The sequence below is a fragment of the Cladophialophora bantiana genome, assembly GCF_000835475.1.
Source record: "Cladophialophora bantiana CBS 173.52 unplaced genomic scaffold supercont1.2, whole genome shotgun sequence".
NCBI classification, from domain to species: domain Eukaryota; kingdom Fungi; phylum Ascomycota; class Eurotiomycetes; order Chaetothyriales; family Herpotrichiellaceae; genus Cladophialophora; species Cladophialophora bantiana.
Window position 1 is genome coordinate 1,849,127 of NW_015971576.1, and position 26,121 is coordinate 1,875,247.

The 26,121-nt window shown below is 52.4% G+C and overlaps 12 protein-coding genes across 12 annotated transcripts; 8 read left to right on the top strand and 4 right to left on the bottom strand.

Annotated features, from left to right (window-relative positions):
• Positions 1-995: 995 nt before the first annotated feature.
• On the top strand, positions 996-1,986 carry Z519_01687 (uncharacterized protein; the record flags this gene model as incomplete). The annotated part of the gene is made up of 3 exons (XM_016759444.1): positions 996-1,414; positions 1,495-1,651; positions 1,750-1,986. 3 exons carry the CDS (start codon positions 996-998, stop codon positions 1,984-1,986), a joined length of 813 nt encoding a protein of 270 aa, XP_016624772.1.
• A 587-nt stretch (positions 1,987-2,573) lies between these two features.
• Z519_01688 (uncharacterized protein) lies at positions 2,574-3,239 on the top strand (the record flags this gene model as incomplete). The annotated part of the gene is made up of 1 exon (XM_016759445.1): positions 2,574-3,239. One exon carries the CDS (start codon positions 2,574-2,576, stop codon positions 3,237-3,239), a length of 666 nt encoding a protein of 221 aa, XP_016624773.1.
• A 1,204-nt stretch (positions 3,240-4,443) lies between these two features.
• Positions 4,444-5,643, top strand: Z519_01689 (uncharacterized protein; the record flags this gene model as incomplete). The annotated part of the gene is made up of 1 exon (XM_016759446.1): positions 4,444-5,643. The coding sequence occupies one exon, from the start codon at positions 4,444-4,446 to the stop codon at positions 5,641-5,643; it is 1,200 nt and encodes a 399-aa protein (XP_016624774.1).
• A 951-nt stretch (positions 5,644-6,594) lies between these two features.
• Z519_01690 (uncharacterized protein) lies at positions 6,595-7,947 on the top strand (the record flags this gene model as incomplete). Its single annotated transcript, XM_016759447.1, has 1 exon — positions 6,595-7,947. One exon carries the CDS (start codon positions 6,595-6,597, stop codon positions 7,945-7,947), a length of 1,353 nt encoding a protein of 450 aa, XP_016624775.1.
• A 1,255-nt stretch (positions 7,948-9,202) lies between these two features.
• On the bottom strand, positions 9,203-10,840 carry Z519_01691 (uncharacterized protein; the record flags this gene model as incomplete). Its single annotated transcript, XM_016759448.1, has 3 exons — positions 9,203-10,393; positions 10,445-10,588; positions 10,643-10,840. 3 exons carry the CDS (start codon positions 10,838-10,840, stop codon positions 9,203-9,205), a joined length of 1,533 nt encoding a protein of 510 aa, XP_016624776.1.
• Positions 10,841-11,449: 609 nt separating this feature from the next.
• On the top strand, positions 11,450-12,364 carry Z519_01692 (uncharacterized protein; the record flags this gene model as incomplete). The annotated part of the gene is made up of 3 exons (XM_016759449.1): positions 11,450-11,524; positions 11,587-12,017; positions 12,073-12,364. The coding sequence occupies 3 exons, from the start codon at positions 11,450-11,452 to the stop codon at positions 12,362-12,364; spliced, it is 798 nt and encodes a 265-aa protein (XP_016624777.1).
• Positions 12,365-13,190: 826 nt separating this feature from the next.
• Z519_01693 (uncharacterized protein) lies at positions 13,191-16,814 on the bottom strand (the record flags this gene model as incomplete). The annotated part of the gene is made up of 1 exon (XM_016759450.1): positions 13,191-16,814. One exon carries the CDS (start codon positions 16,812-16,814, stop codon positions 13,191-13,193), a length of 3,624 nt encoding a protein of 1,207 aa, XP_016624778.1.
• A 763-nt stretch (positions 16,815-17,577) lies between these two features.
• Z519_01694 (uncharacterized protein) lies at positions 17,578-18,564 on the top strand (the record flags this gene model as incomplete). The annotated part of the gene is made up of 1 exon (XM_016759451.1): positions 17,578-18,564. The coding sequence occupies one exon, from the start codon at positions 17,578-17,580 to the stop codon at positions 18,562-18,564; it is 987 nt and encodes a 328-aa protein (XP_016624779.1).
• A 158-nt stretch (positions 18,565-18,722) lies between these two features.
• Z519_01695 (uracil phosphoribosyltransferase) lies at positions 18,723-19,519 on the bottom strand (the record flags this gene model as incomplete). Its single annotated transcript, XM_016759452.1, has 3 exons — positions 18,723-19,111; positions 19,165-19,264; positions 19,340-19,519. 3 exons carry the CDS (start codon positions 19,517-19,519, stop codon positions 18,723-18,725), a joined length of 669 nt encoding a protein of 222 aa, XP_016624780.1.
• An 863-nt stretch (positions 19,520-20,382) lies between these two features.
• On the top strand, positions 20,383-21,765 carry Z519_01696 (uncharacterized protein; the record flags this gene model as incomplete). Its single annotated transcript, XM_016759453.1, has 1 exon — positions 20,383-21,765. One exon carries the CDS (start codon positions 20,383-20,385, stop codon positions 21,763-21,765), a length of 1,383 nt encoding a protein of 460 aa, XP_016624781.1.
• An 857-nt stretch (positions 21,766-22,622) lies between these two features.
• On the top strand, positions 22,623-23,528 carry Z519_01697 (uncharacterized protein; the record flags this gene model as incomplete). The annotated part of the gene is made up of 1 exon (XM_016759454.1): positions 22,623-23,528. One exon carries the CDS (start codon positions 22,623-22,625, stop codon positions 23,526-23,528), a length of 906 nt encoding a protein of 301 aa, XP_016624782.1.
• Positions 23,529-24,415: 887 nt separating this feature from the next.
• Z519_01698 (uncharacterized protein) lies at positions 24,416-26,095 on the bottom strand (the record flags this gene model as incomplete). The annotated part of the gene is made up of 1 exon (XM_016759455.1): positions 24,416-26,095. The coding sequence occupies one exon, from the start codon at positions 26,093-26,095 to the stop codon at positions 24,416-24,418; it is 1,680 nt and encodes a 559-aa protein (XP_016624783.1).
• Positions 26,096-26,121: the final 26 nt, after the last annotated feature.

Below are 26,121 nucleotides of genomic sequence, written 5' to 3' on the forward strand. Positions count from 1 at the left end.
ACTGAGAGACCCACAAACGGCTCACAATCCATATTTCTGGGTCAATTAACGACGTCGAGGAAGACAAATAATTTAGTCGAGAGGTTTTGCGACACTGGCAACAGGGGAGTGCTGTCCTGCTACCTGTTTGCGGAAACGCGGCGCTTGTTCTGCAACCATGTTCTAATGATGGTGTTCGTGGGCGTGCACTGGCGCAAGATTGAGCAATGCTTGGACCATTGGATCAGCCCTCTTCCTCCCTCTTTGCCTTGTGGCTTTGGATCCCGGACAGGAAGGAACTAGAGCCTGCGCGTATTACAAATGCTGCTGCAAATGGCCTTTATCAGCATATGAACGCTGTTCAACTTTGTCCACAGCATAGTCTACTTGATGGTAACACAAAGTCACTTGTGGCCGGGAGTGCCAATTTCGCGCCGAGGTTATATTCAAAAGGGCTCTCTAGTCAATGAGAGATCGAGAATTGTCGGCTGCTGATTCGGGAACAGAATCTTGTAGCTTTCACATGAGGTTGATTATCTTTGTCAGCATAGAGAAGGGTGCTGGTGGTGCTCCTGGAAAGCATGACTCTGTTCGCTAATACGAACAACGAGGAGAGAATGAGATGTGAGGAGAAAGGAAAGGGAGTGAGAGGCAGCGGCGAGTATGTAGCACTAGGCTAAGTCACGCTGCAGTGGCCTCACTAGCCTGCGCTTAAGCTTGGAAAACGGCCCAGTGGCCCCGAAGTGGCCCGACGTCTCGCCCCGAACGGCCCCAAAATCCAGTCCAACCCAGCCAATTTTTCCCCCATAGTGACTCTCCAGACTCTCCCACTTCCTTAGTGCCTGAAGGCCGGTGAGGCCGACGCATTTCTCGTCTGGATCTGGGACGTACTTCAATTGACTGGCACCCACTGGCGTCCGTTAGCAAGATGATATCGCTCCTTCTCTGGCTTCTGAAATCTCAGACTCCACCGGGGTCAAGGTCTAAGACGAACTTCATCCTGACCAGGACTCGCGATGGCAAGAGTTGATTCAGGACCAGATACCAAGCCTCTTCCTCCAAATGTGCGTGCCATCCAAGACTCGATTCCCCAGTCCATGCTCGGCTGGCTATGCGAAACCTCAAGCGAGACCCCGATCGAAGAGATTCGTCGTCGCCTGTTTGAGGATGAGTATGTCTTTGTCAAGGGTCTCCTACCACGAGACGACGTTCTGAAGACGCGAGAACACTACTTTTCCCAGTTCAAATCCCTGGGTCTGCTGAAGCCAGACATAGATCCAGTGGACGGCAAATACAACATGGCCGAAGACATCTCATTGCACAATGGCGTTGGTGGTGGAGGTCCAACAGTTAACGACGAACTGGAGCGTCTCGTAAAGGCCATGTGCAGCAGCCCTACCTGGATTTCGCGGCGCACCCCAAGTTGCGTGAAATGGTTCGCAATATCATGGGTTGGGAAAAAGAAGTCCTCGTCAAGAGAACCATGCTTCGGCACAATATCCCTGGTGGTTAAAGCATTGGCGTTCATTACGACAAACTCTTCCTTCGCGGAGGTGATGCCTTCTTCTTGACCGCCTGGGTGCCCCTCGGGGACGTCACAGCCACAGGAGGAGGTCTTGTTTATCTGGAAGACAGCACCAGTCTCACCAAGGCCATCGAGGATGATTTCGGGGTACGCGCGAAAGACTTCGCTCCCGAGGAAAGGTCTCGGCATTCAATCGCAACATGTCCGCCACGGGCGTCCTCTCGATGGATCCAATGGTTTTCCAGCAAGATCATGAGCACCTCGCTAAGAAAACCAAATTCAATTGGTTTGTTGCTGATTTCGAGGCTGGCGATGTGGTCTTCCGTCTGCCATACACGATTCATACGGCAGCGGCTAACAACGATCCTCATGGTCGCATTCGGTTGAGCACTGATCTCCGCTTCTATGACAAGAAAGATGTCGAGGCAAGCGCCACACACGAACGGTGGAACAAATTCTGGACACCAGACGACGGGATTTAAAGGTCGCTGACTGGGTAACAACTTGCTAAGGCGATGGCGAAAGAGGTCATAGCCTTGTAAGCCCTATTACTATGTACACCGGATGTTTCGTAGGAGGGCCGTTGTGACTGACTCTGTGTGACAATCACTGATAGCAGGGCATTTCAACTTGGGGCTCTGCAGGCAAACTCCCCATATCTCCCAAAAGTTGTGTGGCACTGCTCTCTGGATATCAATACCGGCGCGTCGAAGTCGTGTGTAGGCATCTTCTAAGTAATGTGGTATCGACCTAGCGAGCTAGGTACTTGTAGGGTACCCGTTTTAGCCCCAGCCAAGTGCTGCTCGGTGGTTAGCGACGCCCAAGTAAGGCCGCCTGGTCCCCAAGTGATGTACAAGGCTCTATGCTACCAGGCTGTGCACCATTGCTTTTGAAGCTAGTCCGGAATAGGTTCTATGCAGCGCTCCGGTGGCGACACCGAGGACTTTACCATGGACTACTGGTAGCATAAAAGCAAGGGACTCGCTACCTGCATGCTCTCATCTGATCTCTCAAGAAGCAAAAGAGACTTTTGATTGCCAACAAAGACCAGTCACCCAAACACGACGAAATGAAGAACCCCTTCAAGAGACATCAGGAAACCGAAGCAGTCGGATCCGACTTGACCCAAGACGAAGACGACCAGTGGGCAAGTTTCCAGCCACAGCAGCCTTTCCAGTTCAATGGCACAGATCTAGGCTCAGAATCTCGTACTTTGCACGTCCAGTACCAGGATTATTGGAATCACCACACGACAATCCGGGTGCTGGACACAGACCCGACAACGGTCATTTACACCGTGGATGCGAGATACCGGAAGCCGCAGATGACAATCCGTTCTAACTCCAACGATGGCGAGGTCGCGACAGTCGACTTCCATTGCTTGACGACCCGGATTGACATGAGGTTGCATGGGCGGACGCTCTCGCTCGAGTCTTCGGGGTTTATGAAGACCCAGTACTCGTACGCTTCCCCGGAACTTGGCGGGGAGAAGATGACCTGGACGCCACGGAAGAAACTCGATGACTTGAACATGGTGCTCTTGAATGGCCAGGGATTGGCCATCGCCAGATACAAGCCCAACTACAAGGGGCCGAAGCGCGGCGGGAGCATGGAAATGCTGGCGCCGTGCCTGACAAGCGGCGCGATGATGGAGGAGGTCATTGTCATGTGTCTGGCGGTGAGCCACTACAAGGAGAGCCAGAGGATAGCAGCGGCCATAACAGCAGCCACTTGATAGAAGCGCACATTCAGTTTATGCCAGACACAGTAGGACTCCGAAAGTAAGGCAATCGTTGCTGGTCGTCGTGATCACAGCGTTGTGATGCTGCAAAGAATTCCAGCTGACAATATTCTGTAATGTGGCCATGCTCATGGATTGGTGAATGCATATGTACAGAGCCTTGGTCCCTTGGACCCTTGGTACATACCGGCCTGATTGTTGGCGCTCTGTACAAATACTGCTGTCGAAGAATTGGCCGAAACGAGGCCGGCGAGGATGACGTAGCAGCGCGGAAGCGGTCGGTTGTCCGACACGCCTAAAACAGCCACGGCCTCCTAGCTATTAACTCTCAACTCATCATTTGTTGGGCTTTTGGTGCTGAAACGGGTTCCATATTTTCCACCGGGGCTCCCAAAGGGCTTATGAAGGTCTTACCAAGGTCCTCATGTTCTGCGAACCGGCAACTAGCACACTCGCAACGCAATACGGAGTACATATGTACACGGTGGTGCCAATGGCAGGAACCAAGACCCATTGTACGAGGTATAGCGGTGCAGATTGTTTTCCAGACGAGTACTCGGTACAGAGGTTCGATTGTTCACCATCTGTGCAGAATTAAAAAACAGGTCCTGCTCCTCTCCTGGACCAGATATATATCATCGAGTCCACCGACGGCCTAGTCCACAGATTCCTTTTCCAGCCTCGATCACTTCCTCCGCCGACTGCTGAGTCAATAACAGCGCCTAATACGTTGAAGCGTGGCTGAATTCAAAGCCGGACTAAAGTTCGATTGCCTCGAACAGGTAAACAATGACGTTGCCGCGGACTGGCTGCCGGCAGATGAAGGGAACTCAGAATGCATCGAGGCTTGAAGCGGAAGCCCCGGCGCGCAGATCTGCAGGGGCATCGTTCGCCAGTCTCCTAGAGCGCGAATAAAAAGCGCCTGAGGTGGATCATGGGCCCGATCTTCCGCGCCAAAGGCTGAAATTTTCTGCCGCGAATCCCATGACTTATATAATGCTGTTGGCTGAGTCAACGCTCGGTTTCCGCTCCCCCTTTTAGGGAGATGTGCTTTCTTAAATGAGCGTTGCCCCGCTACTACTTTCCTATGTGCATTCTGTCTCTTCGAGGATCGGGAGAGCACCATAAGGTTGCAGCTGAAGGAGGAGATATTCGAAATTGGTGAAAGCACCAAAAAGAAAACAGACACGAGTTGAGGATGGACAACGACGAGCCTGAGACTCGGCCCGTCACAGGAGTGAGCTGGCGGGACAACAGTGACGGGGTGCCGGTGATTGATCCGGAGAAAGAAATGCTGGGACAACAAGACCAGGAACAGCAACAGGATTCGAGCGATACTCCCGACAGTGGCACGACATTGGGGCTGCCCCGTGATGAGTTGGACGAAAAACCCGACTCTGAGCCCTCCCCCAATGCCGACAACGAGTCAACCGCGAGAGCAACACGACCGCGGCTCGAAAACAGAGCTACTACGTATGCCTCATCCACTCGCACACTCCCGCGCCTGAAGCGCAAAGAGACGAAGATGATGCAAAAAGAAGCGCACCCAATGCAGCATCTGGGCATCACGCTCGGACTGCCGGCCATTTTGCTCTTCGACATCATCGTCCCATGCATCATCTACTACACATGGTACAACTCCCACAAACACCGCTGGGAGAGAGAATGCCGCGAGCAGTTCAACAGCACGCCACGGGAGTGTCCAATCCCCAAACCTGAATACGACGAAAACATTCTTGGCTACGCCATCATCTCGTTCGGCGCCGGCGAGCTTTGGATCTTGATTGCACGGGTGTACAGACTGTTCGTGCACACCGAAGACTGCGCCCCCCTGTTGTCAAGGAGCAAGTGGGAGCTGGATGCCACGTCGTGGGTCTACGGGGTCGCCATGATCCTGGCCCTGATCCCCTTCGTCGTCGGCAGCTCTCTGGTGCTACCCCATCTGTACCTCTACTCGCCGACCTTCATCATGGGATTTCTGGGCATCCTGATGCTCATCACCGAGATCCTCCCCATCAAGATTCCCATTGGGATCAATTCGCAGCCTCGCGGCACCAAGCTGCGTCCGTTCATTTACTACGCCGCCGAAGACTTCATCGCCGTCGACGGTCTGCAGGACCGCGAATTCCGCGTCCGTTACAACGACCGCTATGAGAATAACAAGGCCTTTCGACACATGTTCCGCTACCTGACCTGGTGGTGGCTCCTGGGCGTGTGCACGTACATCGGGTGTGTGTCGGCCGTCATCTGGACCTTGGAATTCCACTACGCATTCGGACTCTCGCTGGGTGTTCTTTTCTCCTATATCGCCATCTGGGCGGCCGTTTCTTATGTGTGGGTCAGGCTCGAGATTGAAAGGGAGCACAAGGCCTTTGAAGATGGCAAGTTTGACCCATAGAAACTCCCCAAAGACCATAAAACATTTATATACCTACATCCACTAATAATGGTAATGATCATGGAGGAGGCTGCGCCGTGGGCAAACCGCTCGAAAAGTGCCTCGTCCGAAAGTCCCCTTGTAGTACCGAGTAGTATGTTTTGCTTACCCACAAGGCCGCGCAGGCCTGTCCCCTTTGCCCCCTGCATCGAAATTCGATATGGGGTTCTTTAAGTAGACTCAAGGCCTAACTAAGAACTACAAGTAGTGGCCCATCGACTAGCCCCCATTAGCAGGGGTGAAATGTCGAATCGCCCGAAGTGATAGGACACTCACGGACCCGATAGGTAGGAGTAGTGGGCGACCCCGTAGCCCCAACCTCGCAGTCGTTAATTAATATCGCTCCAGCTCCACTTCCATCCTTTCTGAGAATCTGTGTTGTTCAATTGGGCTTTTGTCCGGATGGTGAAGACCCGCCTAGAATATGCCCAAACAGAATGCACCCTGTGCCATAACAAACTCGTCGCGCCAATACAGACCTTTGCCTCGGTGCTGACCGAACGACACTGTGGAACGACGCTGGGAGTAGAAAAGGCTCTTCAAGAGACGGAAACTCGTTGACAATACATGGGAGGCTGTCACGGACACTCACCAGTGCAGGGTGCTTTCCAGGACGATACTGAACACAAGAGACGCCTTCAGCCATCGAGGCGCGGTACAATTCTGAAACTACAGGTCGGTTTGCACGAAGCTCTGGGCTGCGCTTGGTAGACTTCACAAGGTAGGCAAAGCAATCACGGAAAGGTGCTCGTTCACTTTTCTCACTTCCACCTATCTGCCTGGTCTTGCTTAAGACCCTTCAGGCTGGTTTTCTCCCGCCGTCCTTCTCTCTCTCCGCGCGGCTTTACATGACGGCGTGTAGACATTCTATACCCACACTCCCTTTCCATTGTCTTGCCGCCGCGCAGTGTCATGGCCGACAATCTTCCTGCGGAACTGGTGCGCAAGGTGTTGCTTCACCTCAAAGCAGATTTCGATGCGTGTCGGCGTCCACCCTCCCTCCTCAAGACGTTCACTGTCTGCCGGGTGTGGCGTGAAATAGGCTATGAGTTGCTCTATACCGATATATCATTGACAAAGGCTCAGATCGCAAAGTTTGTGGAATCGTCGTCTACCGGTCAAGCATTCACTCGCTCCCTTAGCATCAGCATTTCCTACATGGAATGGCCTTACCGTAATCCTGACAGATTGCTCGATATCTGTTCGGCAGCCAGTCTGAAGAAAGTCATACAGCCCATACCTCAGATCGTACAGGGCATGGTTCGACTGGAGAGTTTCAGTTTGGTCGCCTCAGCTCGTGCGAGGGTGCGCCTGCCATTGTGCAAGGCTGTGGAGAGTACAATTCCAGAGATCCTGCGAGCGTTGCCGAAGTCGCTGAAGCATTTGGAACTCGACGCTGGTGATGCCGACTTTCAGCAATGCTTGCCACCCTTGGAGCACTCCTGCTTCTGTCATTTAGTGAGGGAAAGAATACCCTCGTTATCCAACCTGCGTCTCAGGGTTCCCAGACTGTGTGGCGAGCTTTTTAATACGAGCCCTGTCGAACACCCAGAGGACACAAACGTCAACCCCAGGAACGACGCAGAGGGATCTACGATACTCATCAACACCATCGAATCTAGTACCCGTCGTCTCTCCTATGCTAGATCCCCCTTACAAAATCCCATTGCGGCCAACGGTCTTCGAGATCTTGCTTTCATTGCTCAATCTTCTATCGCTAATGGTAGACTTCGAAACCTGCAGCGACTCTCATTCTTTACACTAAGAAGAGGACTCGTAACAGACCCACTATTTTCCGCTGTAAATGAACTGGTGTTGGCTCCAACCACCAGAACGTTGAGATATCCATTTGCGGATGCTACTTTTTTGCGTTTCCAGGATCTGGATGGCTCACAGAAGGAAGCTTGGGGCCAGTTGGATGATCTCATGGATCTCATCGAGGGCCGAGTCTGGGTCGAGACAGCTGAAAGATACAGGCTGCCCAGTGTCTACTTGAAACAAACACCACGATTTGCTTCATCCGTGGTCATGAATAAACTTGTGGTCCAGAGCGGACCATTCGGGCTTCGACTCCGGGGCCCACTGTCTGTCCACGAGAAAGCCGAAGGTCGTCAACTCCTGCGGGTGCAGGAAATCCAAGGCTTAAGGGTGGGGTTCGTCAAGCGGGATCTAACAACAAAAGAATTAGAGAATGCACTGGGGGCAGGGAATGTCGTTGTTCTGGCTGCTGAAGATGAAAATGGAGACGATATCTGGATTCCGTGAACGGGACCGGCCGACGGCATCGACGGTGAGGACGAGAATGAGAAGATGGAAGATGAAAGACAGATGGACCGACGCAGCTAACTGCGCACATCCCTTCCTGATTATACTACAACTCATTACAATTTGCCGAGAACCTCCTCTCCTCGTCCATACAGCTTGGTGTTGATTACTACCACACTACTCTACACCCTCTGACAACTGTCCCGGAGGGTGGAGGTTTGTATAACACAGAGGTCCCCCTCGCCCTTTAGGATTCTCATTTCCATGGAAAGGGAAAGAGGGAGAGAAACAAAAAATGTCCTTCTCAATCTTGACCGAAAGTGATCGATACGGAACGGCCCTTGTCTTGTACAGCGACGAGGACCCCAAGGAAGTGAGCCAAACCCGAGAATTGGCTTCCACGCTTCCTAAAGCTCAATGCTGGCGGGATGCCCCGGATGTGGTCTTGGAATGGAGGAGAGGGTCCGTGGAATAAAAAAGAGAGAAAGTGAAAGAAGAGGGAAGAGGATCGCGGGATGGACACCGGACTGACAGTTGAGCTGAGCTGTGAGTGCACATCGGAGCTGCTTACTTGGAAATGTGTGACTTGGTGCCCAAGGGCAGAGCAAGAAGGCACGCACACACACTTCTGGCTGGTTGGCTGGCTGGATGAATGAATGGATGGTGGATGGACAGACATCGGGTGTCATGGAGGGATCAACTCACGCCGTCACAAGCAGAGCAACGGTATGGAGGGAGGGAGGGAGGGATAGATGCGGGTATTTCATAACTCGCCGAAATCAAGTTCAGCTCCAGCTCCGGCTCCCTCCTTGTCGGGGTTGGGCTGAAGGTCTTTTTATCTCCCCATCTCTCTACAAGTAGAGTCTATCCCTTCTGGCCCGAAGAAACCATTTTATATGAGTACATATTATCGCGCTGCGCCCTCCTCCCTCCTGCCCGACTGAGTGACTCTTCCAGACCGAAATGTACCTAGGATCCATGGGAGAGAATCTCGGAATTGCCACCGCTTGCAAGACAAGATCTGACCTTTGCTGAGGAAAAACCATGCCTCAAATCACATTCCAGATACTGCTGATGCTGACCGCCTCGTGGAAGGCTTCTGCTCTCTAAGACCATGGAAAGGATAAAAAGAAAAGTGAGATTGAAACAATTGCACATCGCTATTGACGCGAAGCATCCGCCGAGAGATAAGAGACCAGAGTCATGAATAAAAAATGCCATCGCCACCGCCACTCCTCACCAACTTGTAGTCGGTTCAAACTTTGGTCGTCTTAACCACCCTGGTATCGATCCCATGCCCCCATCCGAAAAACCGACAATCCTCGCCATACCAGCAGTCTGGCTCGTCGGGCTTATTCTGCGGACATCGGTGCCCGTAGATGCACTCGGGGTCAGTACAATCTAGCTTGTAGTAACAAGGTGTCATGCGGGCCACTTCTCTCAACACGTTACGTTCGCCCTTTGAAAGAGGGTAAGTGTGTGAATGAGAACAATTGTTACTTGTGCAATATGATGCGCCCTGGAGGTAGAAAATGTTGCACAGTTTGAGTTTCTTGATGCGCTGGATTTCGTGATTCGGAATGCTGGAGTCGATTTTGTCGACGCGTTGCCCATGGCGGTTTCTCTCGATCGTCCTGGTCACGGGCTTCGCAACGACAGCCTCCGGGCTCTTGATTGAAGTTGGTGTCGACGTCCGGGTGGTGCTGGGCGCTTTCGAGGCGGACCCCGAAGGTTGCGCGGTCAACGTGGCCCAGGTCAGGGCAGGCGTACTTGAACCTGAGACCGACCCACTCGTGCCATTTGACTCGACACGCGACAGCGCGGGAAAGGTAGCTGTGACTGCTTGCAGTGGTCCCTTGGGCGTCCCAGATGGGACTGCCAGCTTCGTCACGCAGAATACATTGTCAAATTTGGCAGTCTTGAAATTGTCCTTCAAGGTGGCAATTTCCTTCTCAAATGGTACACCTTCAAGCAAAGTGATGTGATTCAGTATCGTGGTATCTTTTATCGTGTCCTCAAGCAGTTTTGCATAACGGCCGTCACTAGAACATCCCAGAATGACTTGGTGACAATGGCAATCATAGAGGTTGGTCCGGAACTGATCAAAGACCTTTTCTCTCGTGCTATCGGGTCGGGTTCCGGCATCAACAAAATCAAAGGACAATTGAGTGCTGTTCAGGCCGCGTACGAAGTCGTCGAACAACGACGGACGGTCGATGATTTTCAGTTTGGTCAAGGCGTCGGACAATGTTTTAATGTTGGCATAAATTCGGGTGAGGATCTTGGGAGAGTCGAGATGGTGGAGATGCTCTGCAACAAAGGCCGTCGCAGCATCGAAGATCAAATTTGCCGCCTCTTTACCACCCTTTTCACCTCTGGACAATAACTCTTTTGTGAAAATCATACTATCGCCATCGAGGAGGATCGTGATGAAGGGATTTCGGTCCTAGAGAAGTTAGCTGCTAGCGTGCATGAGATTGACACTCTGAAGTCGTACCATGATTGCCTTGACCTGAACCATTTGCTCGTGAAGAGCGGCTTCTCGCAGATGACCCTCTCTGTTATATCGGGCTTCTCTGCTGTTCTCGAACTGTAGTTGATCAAGCTGATTCTGGGTGCTGTCAAGCTGGTACAACAATTCCTAAGATTTGTTATTAGCCTGCTGTGGCTACCTCTGCCAATATGGCATATATACCTCGATCAACTGATTCTTCTCCTCTTCAAGGCTCCTGAGGCGTTTATTGCGTTCGCGAAAGGACATCTGGTTTGTGACAGCGTTCATGTCGCCGATGGGACGACTAGATCTCAAGGAACCATTTCGTGAACTGTAATCTGGGCTGGAATTAAGTAGAGGATGGTCGAAAGTAGGTGAAAACGGATCGTAACGCGCCATGTCGGGCATTTGCGTGGGAGTCAAAGACGTTTCGGACCAAAATGGTTGGGGATTTATATGGTGAAAATGTGACGGTAAGAGAGACGAGGGAGGAGAGAAAGAGACAGCGTGACGAGGGAGATTTGAGTCGTGCGATTTGTGTTGCTATGCTTGTTGGCGGTGAATGCGAAACAGAGAGCCTGCATGGGCAAATGCAGCGAAGCGCACGTCAAAGTACAGACTACGGGCGCATGGCCGACCTTTTTTTTCCTGGGGGCGACGCGTTGGTGGGCATCGGTGGGTATCAGTGGGCAGCCTACTAGCCCCAAGAAGGCGGTATGGGTGCTGAGTGGCCCGCAGGCTGCCGCAGGCTTCAGCAAGGTGCTTTTGGCGCGTGAGCCGGCGCTTACATGACCAAGATCGCTAGTATGGTTAGCGTGGCGGCTAGATGACTATCCAACTGGTGCCTAGCCGCCGCCGCTAGAGGGTGACGAGGGCGAGAGGAACAAGCTCACCTTGCCCCGATTGAGCCCAATGGCAAAAATACAACTCTGTCTCTTTTCTTAGCCTACTGGCCACTTCTGCAACCACCTCTCCCTCCCCCTTGGACTGCCTCTGTACTGCGCTACAATGGGTCGCTTTTTGGATCTCGCTCTCCTCCTCTTTGGCTTCCAGGCTACAAGCATCTTCGCCCAAGCTGATGCGGTGAGCTACCGACCTGCGCCATCCCCACTATCCCATTGAACCTGCTAACACGTGGTGCTTAGGAGGTGGAAGAAGAGATCGAAAATCCCTCTCAATCTCCCGCCCTTGCCGTCTCGGTCGAGGCAACCTTCCCTGACGCGGAAATCTTCGGCATCAAGATCACGAACGGCAAACCGTACGAATCGCGTCTCGCTTTTCTAAACGAAGAGCCCGAGCCGGTCACGGTTCAATTCGTCGGTGGGAGTCTATGGACATTCGATGGCACGAATCCTCGCATTGTTCGAAACCTCACTACGGCCCAATATGCCGTCGAGATCCCGCCGGGCGAAAAGCAGACACTGCCCTACCGTTTCCAGACGAACCTTCACCCACAAGATTTGAGACTCAACTTGGCTGCCGTGATTAGTTCGCAGAATGCATTCTACACTTTGCAGGCGTTCAATGGCACTGTCACTGTTGTCGAGCCGGACGCGAGCATCTTTGACCCTCAGCTGTGAGCATACCCCCTTTTCCCGTTGTCATCTGTCTTGACTAATACCATGGCCCAGTCTCTTCCTGTACTTCTTCCTGCTCGCGTGCGCTGTTGGAGTCGGTTACTTCTTCTATACCATCTGGATTGTCCCTTACTTTCCCAAGAAGCGTAAGGCCGTTAAGGGCGGCAAGAGAAGCGATGTGGCGAAGAAGGTTGATAGTGGTGTTACGTCGGACTCTGATGGCCCAGCTGTCTCGAGCGGCAAAGCATACAACGAAGAATGGATCCCGAGCCATCACATTCAACGACCTGAGGCCAGGAGGGTTAAGAGTGGTGCAAGGCCAAAGAGTCGTGGCAAGGCCGAGTAGAGTCGCGCTCGCCGAGAACAGCCTGGGGTCTAACTTTGAACCTCAGGGGGAGGAGCTTACCCTGCCAGACTTCGACAGGGTTACAGCATTTGAAGCATTGGATGGAGAATCGACGGAGAAAACTACAGTAGCACAAGAAATGATGGAACGTCAGCATCGCACCGAAAAGCAGGCATTGACGAAAAGATTTTTTTGCATATGGCGCTTCACATGCTGTACTAGTATTACTGAGAAAATTACATGTTGCAGGGGTGCAGGATCTTTCGATCAACCGACCGTGCAAACAATCTGGGAAATGTTGGGGCGCGTGCATCACGGAGAAGTCGCGTCCAATCTGACCAAAGGACAAAAAGTCGGGAGACCTAGGCAGATTCTCCGGCGATGTCAAGGAGAGAAACCTCGTCAGACAGCCAGACGAACGGGACAGACAGGCCGATCGATAGTCGTGTACGGCGTAGAAAAGAGAATACAAAATATGAGAATCAGTAGCACGGAAGGATGTTTTAACCCTGTTGAACCCAATTCACGGCACCTAAAATACCTGGACTATGGGTGTCTATGTAGTCGTAGCATGTGAATTTTCCAGGTTAGAGAAGCACGATATGAGCACGTATGTAGATGTAAACTGACACCATTATTAATATTGTTGCCATCGCGTATGGTGCACATTTGGACTGGATTCTAAACCCGATCGACATCATTTTCCCTGGGAATGAATTTCCCAACTCGCTCTGGAACACACAGATAGGTACTTTAGGCAATAGCAAATTCCGAATCCGAATCGTAGCAAGGAGGTAGAGACAGCGAGAGACTCCCTTCCATCCCATTAATCACCCATGATCTCGTCGTCTTCCTCGTTTTCTCCTTGATCTCCCTTTTCCTTCCAGGCGTCATGCTCGTCAATTTCACTCCCATGATCCTCAATCTCGTCTTCCTGTAAGTCGTGCTGTTGTTGTGCCTCTTCCTCATCCTGCTCCGAATCTTCGATATCATCGTCCTCCAGCACCATTTCTTCCGAGACAAGCTTTTTACCTGCTTTCTCAGTCCCCTTCCCCCCTTTGTCGCTATTTTTCTCCTTTCCTGCCAGGTTCTTCCCACTTCCCCTCTTCGCTGACTTTTTCTTCTCATCCAGATATCCCACCAACACAGAGTAGTTCTTGCCCAGCTTCGTACGATTCAGCGTTAACCGCTCCCTCACGGCCGTTTCATCTCTGATCGCCCCACCCACGAGGATGAAGATGATTTTGCTTGTCAACTCGCACAGCTTCTGTTCTGCCAGGAGAGCCGCTTGTTTCTTTGCGTTCTTGCTTTTCTTTACCTCGTCGTCATCCTCGTCACCCTCGTCTTCTTCATCATCTAAGTCATCCCGTTCATCGTCCGAATCTTCAGGTGGTTTCTCGATATCGTCTTCGTCTTCCTCGTCCCTGCCGGTTGAACCTTTTGACCTTCGTTTTTCACTGATTGACTCGATCTTCCGATGCGTCTGCCTCGCAAAAGACTGCTCCATCTTTTCATGCGTGATCATGACCTCCTTGACGATCTCCTCTGGGACATACGTGATGAGACCCCGCAGATTCTCCTCTATGTCATCATCCAAGTCACCTTTCTCCGGCCTCATGTTTCTTATTGTGGTGAAGAGGGCGAATAGTTCCAACACATTCAGGATGGCTTGATACCGCACCACGTCAAGAGGCTTGCGCATTCGAATCACTGGAGCGATGCTATCCACAAACGCTGTTCGCGTAGTGGCAAACTCTGTCAAGGACGTAGTCGACAACTGCGCCTCATCGTTGGCGTTGATTGCCTTTTTCAATCCGAACATTTTCCAGCGGAAATAACGCGAGAAGAGATCGATGAGGGCACCGCATAATTGATCCTCCAGCTCCGCAAAGGCAGGCGTGGTATCCTCGTCTGGCTCGCCCCGGTGTAAGAGCTGCAATAACAGGCTGAGCAGAGTTTTCTGGCTGCCTGGCTTGTCCTTTCCCTTCCTTGACGATCCAGTACTCAATCTGCTTTCAATGACATGGCTGCAGTCATGCACACCTGCGAGCTCGGCCAGACGAATGACTGTGTTCACGACCTCAGCAAGCGAAGGTCTGTCAAGCGTACCCCGTGTCCTGACAGCCTTGTCTCGGAGGAGATTGGCCAGCGTTGCGACGGATTCACTCCAGATCTCCTGCACCTTCGCATTGGCGGCCTCTTTGCTCGGTTCGTAGCTTCGAGCATTCCTGAATGCTGCACTGGCCGCCGCGAGCACTTGTTTGTCGGAGTGCGACGTGAATTGTTTGGTGATGTCATCAAGAATTGCAGCGTAGCTGGCTTCGCCGCTCTGTAGCTCGTTGATCAATCCGATATCTAACAGCTGTTCGATGCGGAGAATGGATGACGCAGCCCGTGGTGTGCTGCCAAACTTGTTTAATAAATGAGGAAGGAGAGTGGTGAGATTCTGCGCTGCCGATTCTTGTTTCTCCAGGATTTGATCTTTCGTGGCGTTGGTTCTCAATATGGACTGCAGATATGATTTGACCGCTGCATACAGAACGTCCAACATGATGGCATCTTCACCCGCACTCAGCTTATAGGCTTGCTGAATGTTGAAGTCGACGTCATCATCGTCGCCCGCTGATGGGATTGAAGAGTGGTCGAAGAGGAGATAACCTGCCAACTCTTCCCATTTGTGCAACTCTGGCATATGAGGGAAGATTGACTGGGTAGCCAGCGTGTAGCAGGAGTCTGAAATCGAGTTCATTGGCAAAGATTGAGCAGCCGTTCCGTCCAGTGATTCTTCATCATTGTTGTACCCGGCAAGGACTGACCCCAAACATTTGAACTTGATCCAAGACTTCGTGGGGGCCACAAAGTCTTTCACGTCTCCCACATCCGGGAGCGCGGCATCATACTGGGTTTCGTCGAACTCCTCAATCGTGTCTTGATAGAGATCTTCGATATTGGAGACAAAAAACTTGGCAACCGCTTTTCTGATCCGTGGTTCACTGTCAAAGATCAATCGTCCAATGGTATCGATATCATCGGGTTCCAATAGGTCCGCATCTCGGAGTCGATCGAGCAGCTCAATTGTCTCGACCCTTACGCTGATGTCTGCATCCCTCGCGCCCATTTCCACCAGCCTCGACCGATACCGATCAGTGAATGCTCTGAGAGCGGCAATATTGTTCTTGTTGCTGTACAACTTCTTCAGTTGCTTGATGTCCTCTATTCTAGTATGGGCACTTGTATCGTTCAGTACCCAACCCAGATATCGCAGGAATTCGCCGTCGAGGTACATTTTGCGGTAGAGGACCATCCATTTGCCGAGCGCAGCAACACAGAGAGTGCGAATGCGTTCCTCAACATCTCGGTACCTATGGACGTAGACGGTATCAAAGGCGTCTCGCAATTGAGTGTCGATAACCTCAAGCTTATCCTCGGCAGCTCTATAATTCTTTTCAATGGCCTTGACTCGGCCTTTGTTGGGGTTCTTCTTTTTCTTTTCGGCGTTAAGCTGGGCCTTCAATGTCGCCATGGTGGCCTGCAACTCCTCTGCCACTTCGCAGAGCGCGGTACTCATAGCCAAGGAGATGACCGTCGCAGTGTGTCTGAAGGACTTGTAGTTCGCACCTGACATGGTCGCAACCCAGTTGTGGATGTTGTCATATATTTCGCGTTGATCATAGAAGGCGGAGGACGTATGCAATATCCTGATGATGGCCCTGAAGAATTCCTCCAACACGTCCTGAAAGCCTGCATACTGTTTCTGCTTTGAGATAAGTGGGTAATCTGGAGGCTTTTGCTGCTCATATTCCTGAATAACATCGCCGAGCTTGGTAGGAACCGAGTCCAGATCTTCAATATCCTGTTGGTCGACTTCCGAGTTGCAGCCGATGCACTTGAAGATGAAGTTGACCAGGTCTTGCAGAGCTTCGACGTTGTCCTTTTGTACTTCTTCAAACCACCAAGAGGCGGCGTCTTCGGGCGTCTGGCCCCTCCCAAATACTTCGGCGTAAAGTCCTTGCTGATGCGCTTGGCTGGGTCGAGCGCGGGCTGTGCTTGATTTTGATGCCTTGGATGTTGGTCTATTCTGAATATTAGCAGAGCGAATGGCGAGAGTTGTGCTCGGTTTGGAGGTTGTCTTTGTGCGCTTGGTGGCTGGTTTTGCAGTCGCTAGTTTTGTCCTCTGCGGTCGTCGCCGGCGGGTTTTCAGTTCTTCCTCGTCTGAGTCGCCTTCATCTTCGTCATCCTCGTCCTCGTCTTCTTCATCTTCTTCGGGCTCACTGTCTTCGTCCTCTTCACCGTTGGTTGCTTCAGATACTCTTTTCCTTTTACTGGTCCCGTTTGTGAGAATACTGCTGTCGCGGTGTTCATGCGACTTGATGGCGCGTCTGCGCAGTACTCTGCTTGAACCGTGAGTGGCTTGTGGTGTGCTATGCTGTGCGCTCGCGGTGAGCTCCATGAGGCCCTACTGGAGGGGTGGATGGACACGTTCCTGGGTTCGGAAAGGCGGATAGGTACCGAGTACAGCGGCGGGCTAAAGAAGGGATGCCTTTGGACGGGGTGAAGGTCACGCAGACGAACAAGTAGATGGGCGCAAATGCGCAGGTTGCGACTCAAGCGCAATGGGATATTGAACTGGCTACCTGGTAAAGCTCCCACGACGAGTAACAAGCAGGGAAAACGCGTGACGCGCAGGACGGTTGAAGTGGAGTGTTGCAGAGGTGGCGGCAGGCGGCTGAAGGAAGATTTAGGTAGGCAGTACGAGGTTCCTAGGCCCGGTGGCCCGCTAGTGGTCTTGGGGGCTGCAACTTAGTTAAAGCTCCCTAACCTAACTACCTACAGTACCTACTTGTACAGTACCTACGAGTAGGTGGGTAATAGGTAGCGATACGATGCCCATCAATGCAAGAAAATGGGGGCCCGCATACAGGCATCCTCAGGGAGACACATGGTACCCCACCATGCCATCCCTCCCATTTCTCTCTTTTCACCAGTCTGCAAGTGGGTTGCACCACCAACAGATTTTGTACCCTTGATCTGGAAGACGCAGCCTGATCAACAACAGCCTGCAACGGGAGATTCAGGCTTTTAGCTACTGGTTCCCTTATTCTGTCAAATCCTGAAGTCAATCGGCATCCAAGGGCCAAGGCTGTCACACAGAATGGTGGACTTGAAGGGCTGATCGTTTCTTCTCTTGCTTGTTGCGTGTGCGAATGCGAGGTATGTCTCTGCCAATTTCGCCGTTCGCCGCCTCATCCTCCAGAGCGGGAAGCGGCGAAATCCTTCTGGCCCTCCTCCCACCTGAGAGGCAAGTTCTCCAGAGATGTACATACCAATACCCTCTCAAACTCATTGCTCCTGACCCTCACCACTCGAGCGAGGAAAAGCACGTGACCGTGGCCTTTTTTCTCACCTATGGAGGCGGATTGGTGGGAGGAGATCAGATCAGTCTGAGAGTCGAATTGCAGGATGCCACCAGGCTTGTTCTCGTCACGCAAGGCAGTACAAAGATCTTCAAATCTCCTCAGAGGTCGGTCGTTAGCAGACAACAACTGGACGTCAGGATTGGATCCCAAGCCTCTCTGTGCTATCTGCCAGATCCGACTCAGCCGTTCGCGGAGAGTGTCTACGAACAGAAGCAGACTTTCTATGTGCAACCAGATGCCACCAGCAGTCTGTTGGTGCTTGACTGGGTGAGTGAAGGCCGCCGCGCGAGGGGCGAGAGTTGGACGCTATGGAGTTGGAAAGGCAGGAATGAGGTCAGAGAATTCGACGAGCGGTCGAAAGGGAGACTGCTGCTTCGCGATGCACTAATGCTCCACGAGGACGGACTTGGAAGCACGGGGCTATTCGACAAGTCCAACAACATGGGCATTTTTGGGACTTTGATCATCTATGGTCCTGTCTTCAAGAAACTGGGAGAGTTCTTCACGCAGGAGTTTACAAGCCAACCTCGCATCGGAGCTCAGGATTGGGCGGCGAACGAACGCATAACCCAAGCGAATGGAGTCAACCAGGCTGAGCAAGCTAGACAACGCGAGAAGCAAGATGGTATCTTGTGGACCGCAGCATATACAAGAGGTTTCGTCTTGGTAAAATTTGGAGCGAAGGAGGTTGATGGTGCAAAGAGATGGCTTGGAGAGCTTCTGAAGCAAGAAGGCACAGTGGAACGAGTGTTCGGACATCAAGCGCTCATTTGCTTTAGGTGACAAGATGGTCTTTCATTTGCCCGCAAACATTCAAGAGAGGGTGCAGAGTCACAATACAGCGACTACCAAAGGTACCCGATAAATCCAGGAAAGTGGACCTCCTCCTTGGCCAGCAATTCCATCAGCTCCAAAGGGAAGGAAATCTGGGCGTCTACATATCATTTTCCTATGGTTAGGAAAAGACGATCACCAATGTCACCCAGGCCCGGCTTAATCATGCCTTTATCGGTCAGGCCATCGTCCATACCGCCTGCCCATACCTGTGTGCCCTCTGGCCATTCCGCGGCCGCTCTTGCTATACCTGGGAGGGCACCCAAAACGCACAAGAAGATGATCTTTTCGACACCCCAATCCTTTAGGATTTGGATAGCGGCGCATGCTGTCGCACCTGTCGCGCACACGGGGTCGACGACAATGGCGAGCTTCGCCACCGATCCCGGAGATTGAGGGAGGTTGTTATAGTATTCAACAGGTTGTAAAGTCATCTTTTCGCGAAACAGGCCGAGATGGTGGACCGAAACGGAATCAGGCAGAAGAGTTTGGATTGCTGCGCTATGCATCAGTCCCCAAGGCGACACCTCCTGGAGATAACTAGCATACCTTCAACCATACCGAGTCCGCTTCTCAGGATTGGGACAACGGTGAGCTTGGAGCAGTCGATGGTCTCGTAAGGATACTCATATCCAATGGGTGTTTCATCCTATCATAAAGCATGGGTCAGTCTGGATCTCCATCAGCGCGAATGCTCCCAAGGACACAGAAACACGGGACTCACTGTTCCATCCGGATCGACATCGAGTTGGGCCAGCGCCTCGGCCCCCAGCAACAAGGCAATCTCATGGACGAGTGTCTTTGTTTCGCGAGCGTTGGTGCCCTTGGATCTCAGCTGACTGAGCTTTGCGCGAAGACAAGGGTGTTTTGAGAGATGGACATTGGGAGGTAGAGACAAGGCCATATCTATGGAGAGAAGGGAGATGCGATAAGAGGAAAGAAGTAGGATAGACGTGCAAGCATAGAAAGTACTGATGTAACTGTACTCGTACGTAGAATTTGGAGCAGGATGCAACAATGGCCGTATTTCCTTTTGACTATGAATCTCTGGACTGCACAAGTCTCATTTCGAGCACCCGCCACGGTGCCGAACCAAAGTAGAGCTCGATAGCTGCACAAGGAATGAGGAATGGTGGGGGGGAGGAGCAACAGGGAAGAGGGGCACAAGGGGCGCATATTGCGCTCTGGCTCTGCAATGTTCGACTGCGGATTCCGATGCCCAGCGCTCACGTCGTCTTCGTGTTTGCGGACACGCTCTTCGGTCCATGCTCAAGTTGTTGAGAAGTCAAGACTCCCAGACCCTTGGTCAACCCACTCATATGTGCCTGAAGACAGAATGAAGGTCCAGTAACCAATTGGTAGGAGACGGATGAGGGCGCAGACTTTTGTTCCAGCACGTCACGGTATCTGTCGATGGGAGGCTTAATCGACGCTTTCCCTCGCCGGCTCGGACGGCAATTTGCTCTCGAATCCGCAGTTACTCCGCTGCACCCAAACACTGGGCCTTTTCTTTCACACATTACGAGTACTTATGGACCCTTGGGAAGAGCATGGACATGATAACACTCTCATTCTTCTCCAATCCGCCTCTGTCATGATCCTGCTATTGATGCCGATGGTCTTGCAGGGGCAGCGACCGCCTCACGCCTCAATTCTTCCGTGACCGAGTCAGATCGGAGTCGATACCATCAATTTCGGGGTTCCTCTATTGAGGAAAGCCCAGCGAACGGTGCGAGAAAGCCCCAAGAACTACCCGGGGTGGCGAAAATGCACGATCACCATGTCGTAAGGGCCGGGGAGAGGCAGAGAAGAGGAGGTGACGAGGAGGAGTTGACTGAGATGGCTGTGCCCCCCCCAGCCCAACCAGAGGACCCTAGACGCCCATCGCTAGAAGACGTGGAACGTCGACTCAGTCGACGCTATACATCAGATCGCAGCGAGGCACTCGGGGAACTGGCGGCACCTGAGCCCGTTGCACCAGGCGAAAAGCCAACTGACGAAGAAAGTGGAGCGCGTCGCAGGAGTCTAGAGGAGGCGCAACAAGAGGATGAGGAAGAGGAGGGGGAGGGGGAGGAAGGGACCAAGGCCCTAGAGTGCACCCCTTCATATGTCGCGACAGAGGTATACATTATTTCTTGGTTGGTCTTGTTTTCGCTCCTTGGAACGTTGGCACGCCTGGGGGTCGAAGCCATCACACTGTATCCGAATTCGCCCTTTGCGAGCCGAGTTCTGTGGGCCAACCTCGGAGGCTCATTCTTCCTGGGCTTTCTCACCGAAGACCGCCAACTGTTTCGAGAGGAATGGGGATCAAAAGATCCCAGAGCACCTGCTTCGGACCATATCAAGGTCAAAAAGACCATTCCGCTCTACATCGGCCTTGCTACGGGTTTCTGTGGCTCCTTCACGTCCTTCTCCTCCTTCATCCGCGACTGTTTTTTGGCCCTGACAAATGATCTCGAGTCGCCCTCGCCGACCGTACCATACCATGTGGATCCGATTGTCGCGCACAGGAATGGTGGCTTCTCATTCCTGGCTCTCTTAGCCATCCTGATTGTCCACCCAGCCATCTCTTTAGCAGGGTTGATAGTCGGCGCACAACTAGCTCTAGTACTTCAACCGGTCACGCCGACGTTACCATTCAAATTCTGTCGCAATGTCTTGGATCCGTTGGGCGTCATTGTCGGGTTCGGCTGCTGGCTGGGAGCGGTCTTTTTGTCGATTTGGCCGCCTGGGAATGACATACACTGGAGGTTTCGCGCGGTGTTCCCACTTGTGTTTGCACCACCGGGTTGTCTTCTCCGCTTCTACGCATCTAAGCACATGAATGCTGTTATACCGTCCTTTCCTTTGGGCACTTTCGCAGTCAATATTTTTGGAACGGCGGTGCTCGGTATGGCCTTTGATTTACAACACTCGAGCACCATCGCCACATCCGGGTCAAACGCTTGTGCGGTGCTTCAAGGAATTATGGAAGGGTTCTGCGGGTGCCTCACGACCGTCAGCACGTGGGTTGCGGAAATTCAAGGGCTTCGTCGAAGACATGGTTGGATATATGGGGTTGGCAGCGTAGCGGTTGCATTGGCACTGCTGGTGGTAATCATGGGGTCGATGGGATGGACTGTTGGATTTGTGCCACCGACTTGCAGCTGACTTGCCCATTCAGAATAAACACTTTTGAGTGTCTTGATCTGCGCTATACAGAAGCAATGTCAGTAGACCTCGTTATTGATTCAAGTTGAAGCATTGCTCTGCTGCAAACTACAAACGCACTAGTACTGAATGTACCAATTTATATCAAGTACTAGTCCGTATTAAGTACTAGTCTGCTATCCCGGAGGCATCATCTCACCTCCCGACATGGTCTCCACCTTTGATTGGCCGTTCGGCTCTATCACTGGAGAACTCGGAAGCCGATTGGGTCAAGTCTGACCTCCACCTACTAATTAGGTATAACTCCTCTCAATCCTCCCAATCCTTAATCCTCCCCGTCCTCCGACCTTGTTCGCTTGTTACTTTTCTTGATCGTCCGGCCTCCCTGCCACGCGTCAGCACCTCTCTTCTGTGTTCCTGTTTGTCCTGTACAGCCCTCGCTTGAGCCCTGCACGCCTCTTTCCTGTACTCATCATTCTTATTCACAGGGTCCCTCACCAGCAGCTGCCGCCTCTTGTTTGGTTACATGCATGGCCGTGAGCAGCTGTTAGCCCCCAACTCGAGTGTCCGTATTGCCACACCACTCTCAGCGCCGTCGCCGACCACCGTGGAGGCTTTGACTTGATGTCAGCTACTCGGTTCCGCCTTGCGACATTGTAATTCTGCTCTCAAATTGACTTGGGGTTTTGTCCTGTCCTCCTACTCCGTATCAACAATCCTATCGAGATACACATCACGATTTGTCAGATCCAGCGACTACCCGAGAAGGCGGGCATGCTGTGAATCGAGACAACGATAGCGAATTACTGCACCTTCAGCACGTCGTTCGCTCATATCTAACAGCCACTCTCAGCACAATGTCGGCCAAAACCGTCACGACCTTCCTCCTCTCTTCCCTCGTCTACAGCACAACCCATGCCTTCGTTCCCTTAGACGTCCACCCACCTATAGACAATAACGACATTCAGCCTCTGCCCTCTGAGTTCGACACAGTCCATTGGATTCCTATCGCAACTCTCGCACCACTTTCCCATATACCTTCCCCTGCATCCTCAGTGTCCACACCTACACCGTCTCCTCTCGAAGAAGAAAATGAATACCATATCCTCCCCCTCGGTCTCGACGCCAACGCAGTCCCCGAACTAAAAGTCCGTCAAGTAACAGGCCAGGGCGTCGCCGCCGCCGCTCCCACGGCAATCAATCAAATCAGTCCGATCACGACATACTACATCAACAGTGAAGTCGCTGTGGGTGTTTTCACGCAGGTGCCTGTCGTGTACACCCAGACTTTCGCACCGATTCCGGATCAATGGACTAGCGCCGGTCCAGGCACGATCGGGTTGGGAACCATTTCCGGCACTGTGGGCCAGGTGAGGAGCAAGAGAAGTTTGCCGACCCAGGCTCCTTTGGCACAGGGTTACACCGTAAAGGAAGGCAATGGGAACGCGAATGAGAGACATGCCGGAGGGCAAGAGAACACATCGTGGATGGAGAAACTGAAGAAAGCGGGCAAGGAGATGATGGAGTTGTTGTCCAACAAGGAGACGGAGAAGCCGACGATGCAGCAAGAAGAACACGGTGTCTTGCTTGACGAGGACGCCGAATTACCCGCTACGACCTACGTGGACGCCGTGCTACCCGAGAAAGAGCAGGAGAAGGCAGACTTACTTCTGGCTACCAACGATGCGCGCCGCGCTGTCCACGCAGGGACACTGGCTGTTCTGGCTGTAGGCATTGCTACAATATGCGTGAGTTATCTGTAAATAGAGGGTGATGCGACAAACCTTTTTTTTGGAGAACTCAAAATCCTTGAGGATGGTAAATGACAGCAATCCCACACATATACTACAAAATGCCCAGCGGCGGTTTTGGGTTTGGGGGGACTCAATGTTGAAACACGAAGACGAACAATTGCATATATGCTACTGGATCTGTTTTGAGGGCGGAATGCGAATTCAAAGGGCGTTGGTGACGGGCGAGTCAAGCGAGGAACTTCCGTGCGGTATACCGACTTCAAATCTGGTGCCCTGGACATTCTTATCCTCATGGAGGGCCTTTTTTTTTCACCTTTTTGGCGGCGAGGTCAAGCGACAGTTACAGGCTCAAATTGGGTACGGCGAAGGGAGCCGTCATCTCGGGCACAGTACGACGGAGTACATACTAGTCGATAGGCTGGCTTGTCGCCAAATACTTGTTTTAATGGGTATATCCCCTGTATATGGATTCTAAGTTCTTGCCCGCGTCGTTGCTATGCTATTCAATGCTATGCAATGCCACGCTATGCTACATTTTTAAGCCAGGGTATCAAGCAATCAAACGCCCTACGTGGGTTGGTACTGGTAGGAAAAGGTCCAGGAAGCAACATAATTTGCCTGCCCTCCCTCCTCCCTTTTATTTTTTTCTTTCGAGATCCTCACCTTGGTCGAATCGATTTCGTGCTTCTTTCTTTTTCGGTAATTGAAATTATTTTCCCCCGTGAAAAAGAACCAGGACCTTGGGGGATGATGGAGATTATGGGGATCATCTGTTCGGATCCATCCATCCATTCATTCACCTGAATATCATCCGATTTCAGTAGATGTGGTAGATCCATCAGTCAGTCTATCAGACACTCGTCGGATCGATCGAGAAAAGCGGGGGGGGGGGAAATTCAATCGTACAGCTTGGCCCAGTCCGGTATTAGGATCATCTTCCTCTTTACTTGGCCCAATGCATAGACTGTGCCCTTGAAGTCCTTTTTCTTCCTTTCCCTCCCACTACCATCATTGTCATCACCGCCGTCGTCCTTGGTGAGATCGCTGTCCCCGTGCTCGTCCTCCCCATTTGCGGTCCCCTCTCCTTCCCGGGCCGAGCCTTCTTGTTTTTGCCCCGGCTCTACGAGAACGACATCCTGTAAAAAGTTCACTTCGGTGCCGTAGCGAACCTCCATATCAGTCCCGCCCCAATCCAGGGTGACCTTGCCGGATTTGTGGACATGGAGTTTCCCCACGACTCCCGCGGGCAGACGAATTGGTTCGGATGCCGTGAGCAACCCGTCTATTTGCAGGTTGGGTCTAGCCGGGGCGTCGGGATCAACTTTGATTTCGGGATCAGTGGTGGTATTTGAGGCCATTGCGCCTACGTCAGGACCATCGAGGTCGATAGTCGTGATGCCATCACCAGTGGTCGGCTCGACTTTAACTACAGTCTCATTTGTTTGCATTGCGCCGGAGTCGACCAGGAAGGGCGTTAGTGGTGGGAGTTGGAAGAGGAACAGATGACCGTCCTTGAGACTGGTCACGGGCTGTTCCTCATCGTCCTCGTCGTCGGCCTCCATCTTTGCATCTGCTGCCGGTGCTGTCACGAATAGATCTCTCAGTTTTTGAACGTCACGCATAGCTCTCATTCGTTCTGCGCGCTCTTCGGTCGTCTCTGTCGCAGAGCCCTTGACATCCCGACCGATTTTGCCAGCAGCAGGTTGCTTTTTCAGCGTCCGTTTTTTCACTTCGGGGCTAGAGGGTTGTTCTTTGACAAACTGGAACAATTCATTTTCCTCATCCTCGGAATCTTCATCTCGCTCATTTTGCTTATCGAGCTCTTGAGTTTCAGTGTCGGCTCTTGGCCCCGCAGCGGTGCGGCTTTTCTTGCTGGCTAACCCTGCGGTGTCTCCTTCCTGCTCTTCCTCTTCTCCCAGTGTTCGAGGTGCACGGACTGGTCGCAGGCCCAGCCCTATGCGAGGCATTCGTTTGCTAGTGCTTGTAGCTTTTTGTTTCCCTTTTCTCGAGGTTGATGCGACAATCTCTTCATCTTCGTCGCTGGAAATCCAGATGCGCTCGATGTCTCGTTTGCCCTCGTCATCGGGCTCATCATCTGTGTCCATATCGAGGGTTTCTGCGGTCCTTGATGTGCCACCTTTACCACCAGTGGAAGTCCCTACTTGACCAGTCCCCTCGTAGCCTCCTGTCGCATCCTTGCCCAACGCTGAAATGTCTTGATGACCTGTTAGCAGCTCACCGTATCCTTCATAGCTTGTTCTCGATTTGGCGGCAGGTTTTGTGCTGGATCCTGCCCCAAAAACACCTCCGCCTTCCACTGGTCCTTCTCTTTGGCCAGCTGCGGCACCATTTCTGCCTCCACGAGCCGTCCCTCTTCCTCCCCTCGCACCGCGATTTGCAACCTCATGCTCAGCGGCTCGGGCCTTTTGACGTTCGGCTTCTTCTTTCGCGAACTGATCTCTTTCAGCTTTAGTCTTCCGCTGGATTCCTGCGCGAGGTCTCGGTTTTGCGCTGCCGCCGCGAGGAGTAGTCCTGGAAGTTGCGGTGGGAGGCGTGGGTGCTGTTCCGCCCGGCATGGCAAGTGACTTGCGGTGGGCTTCGT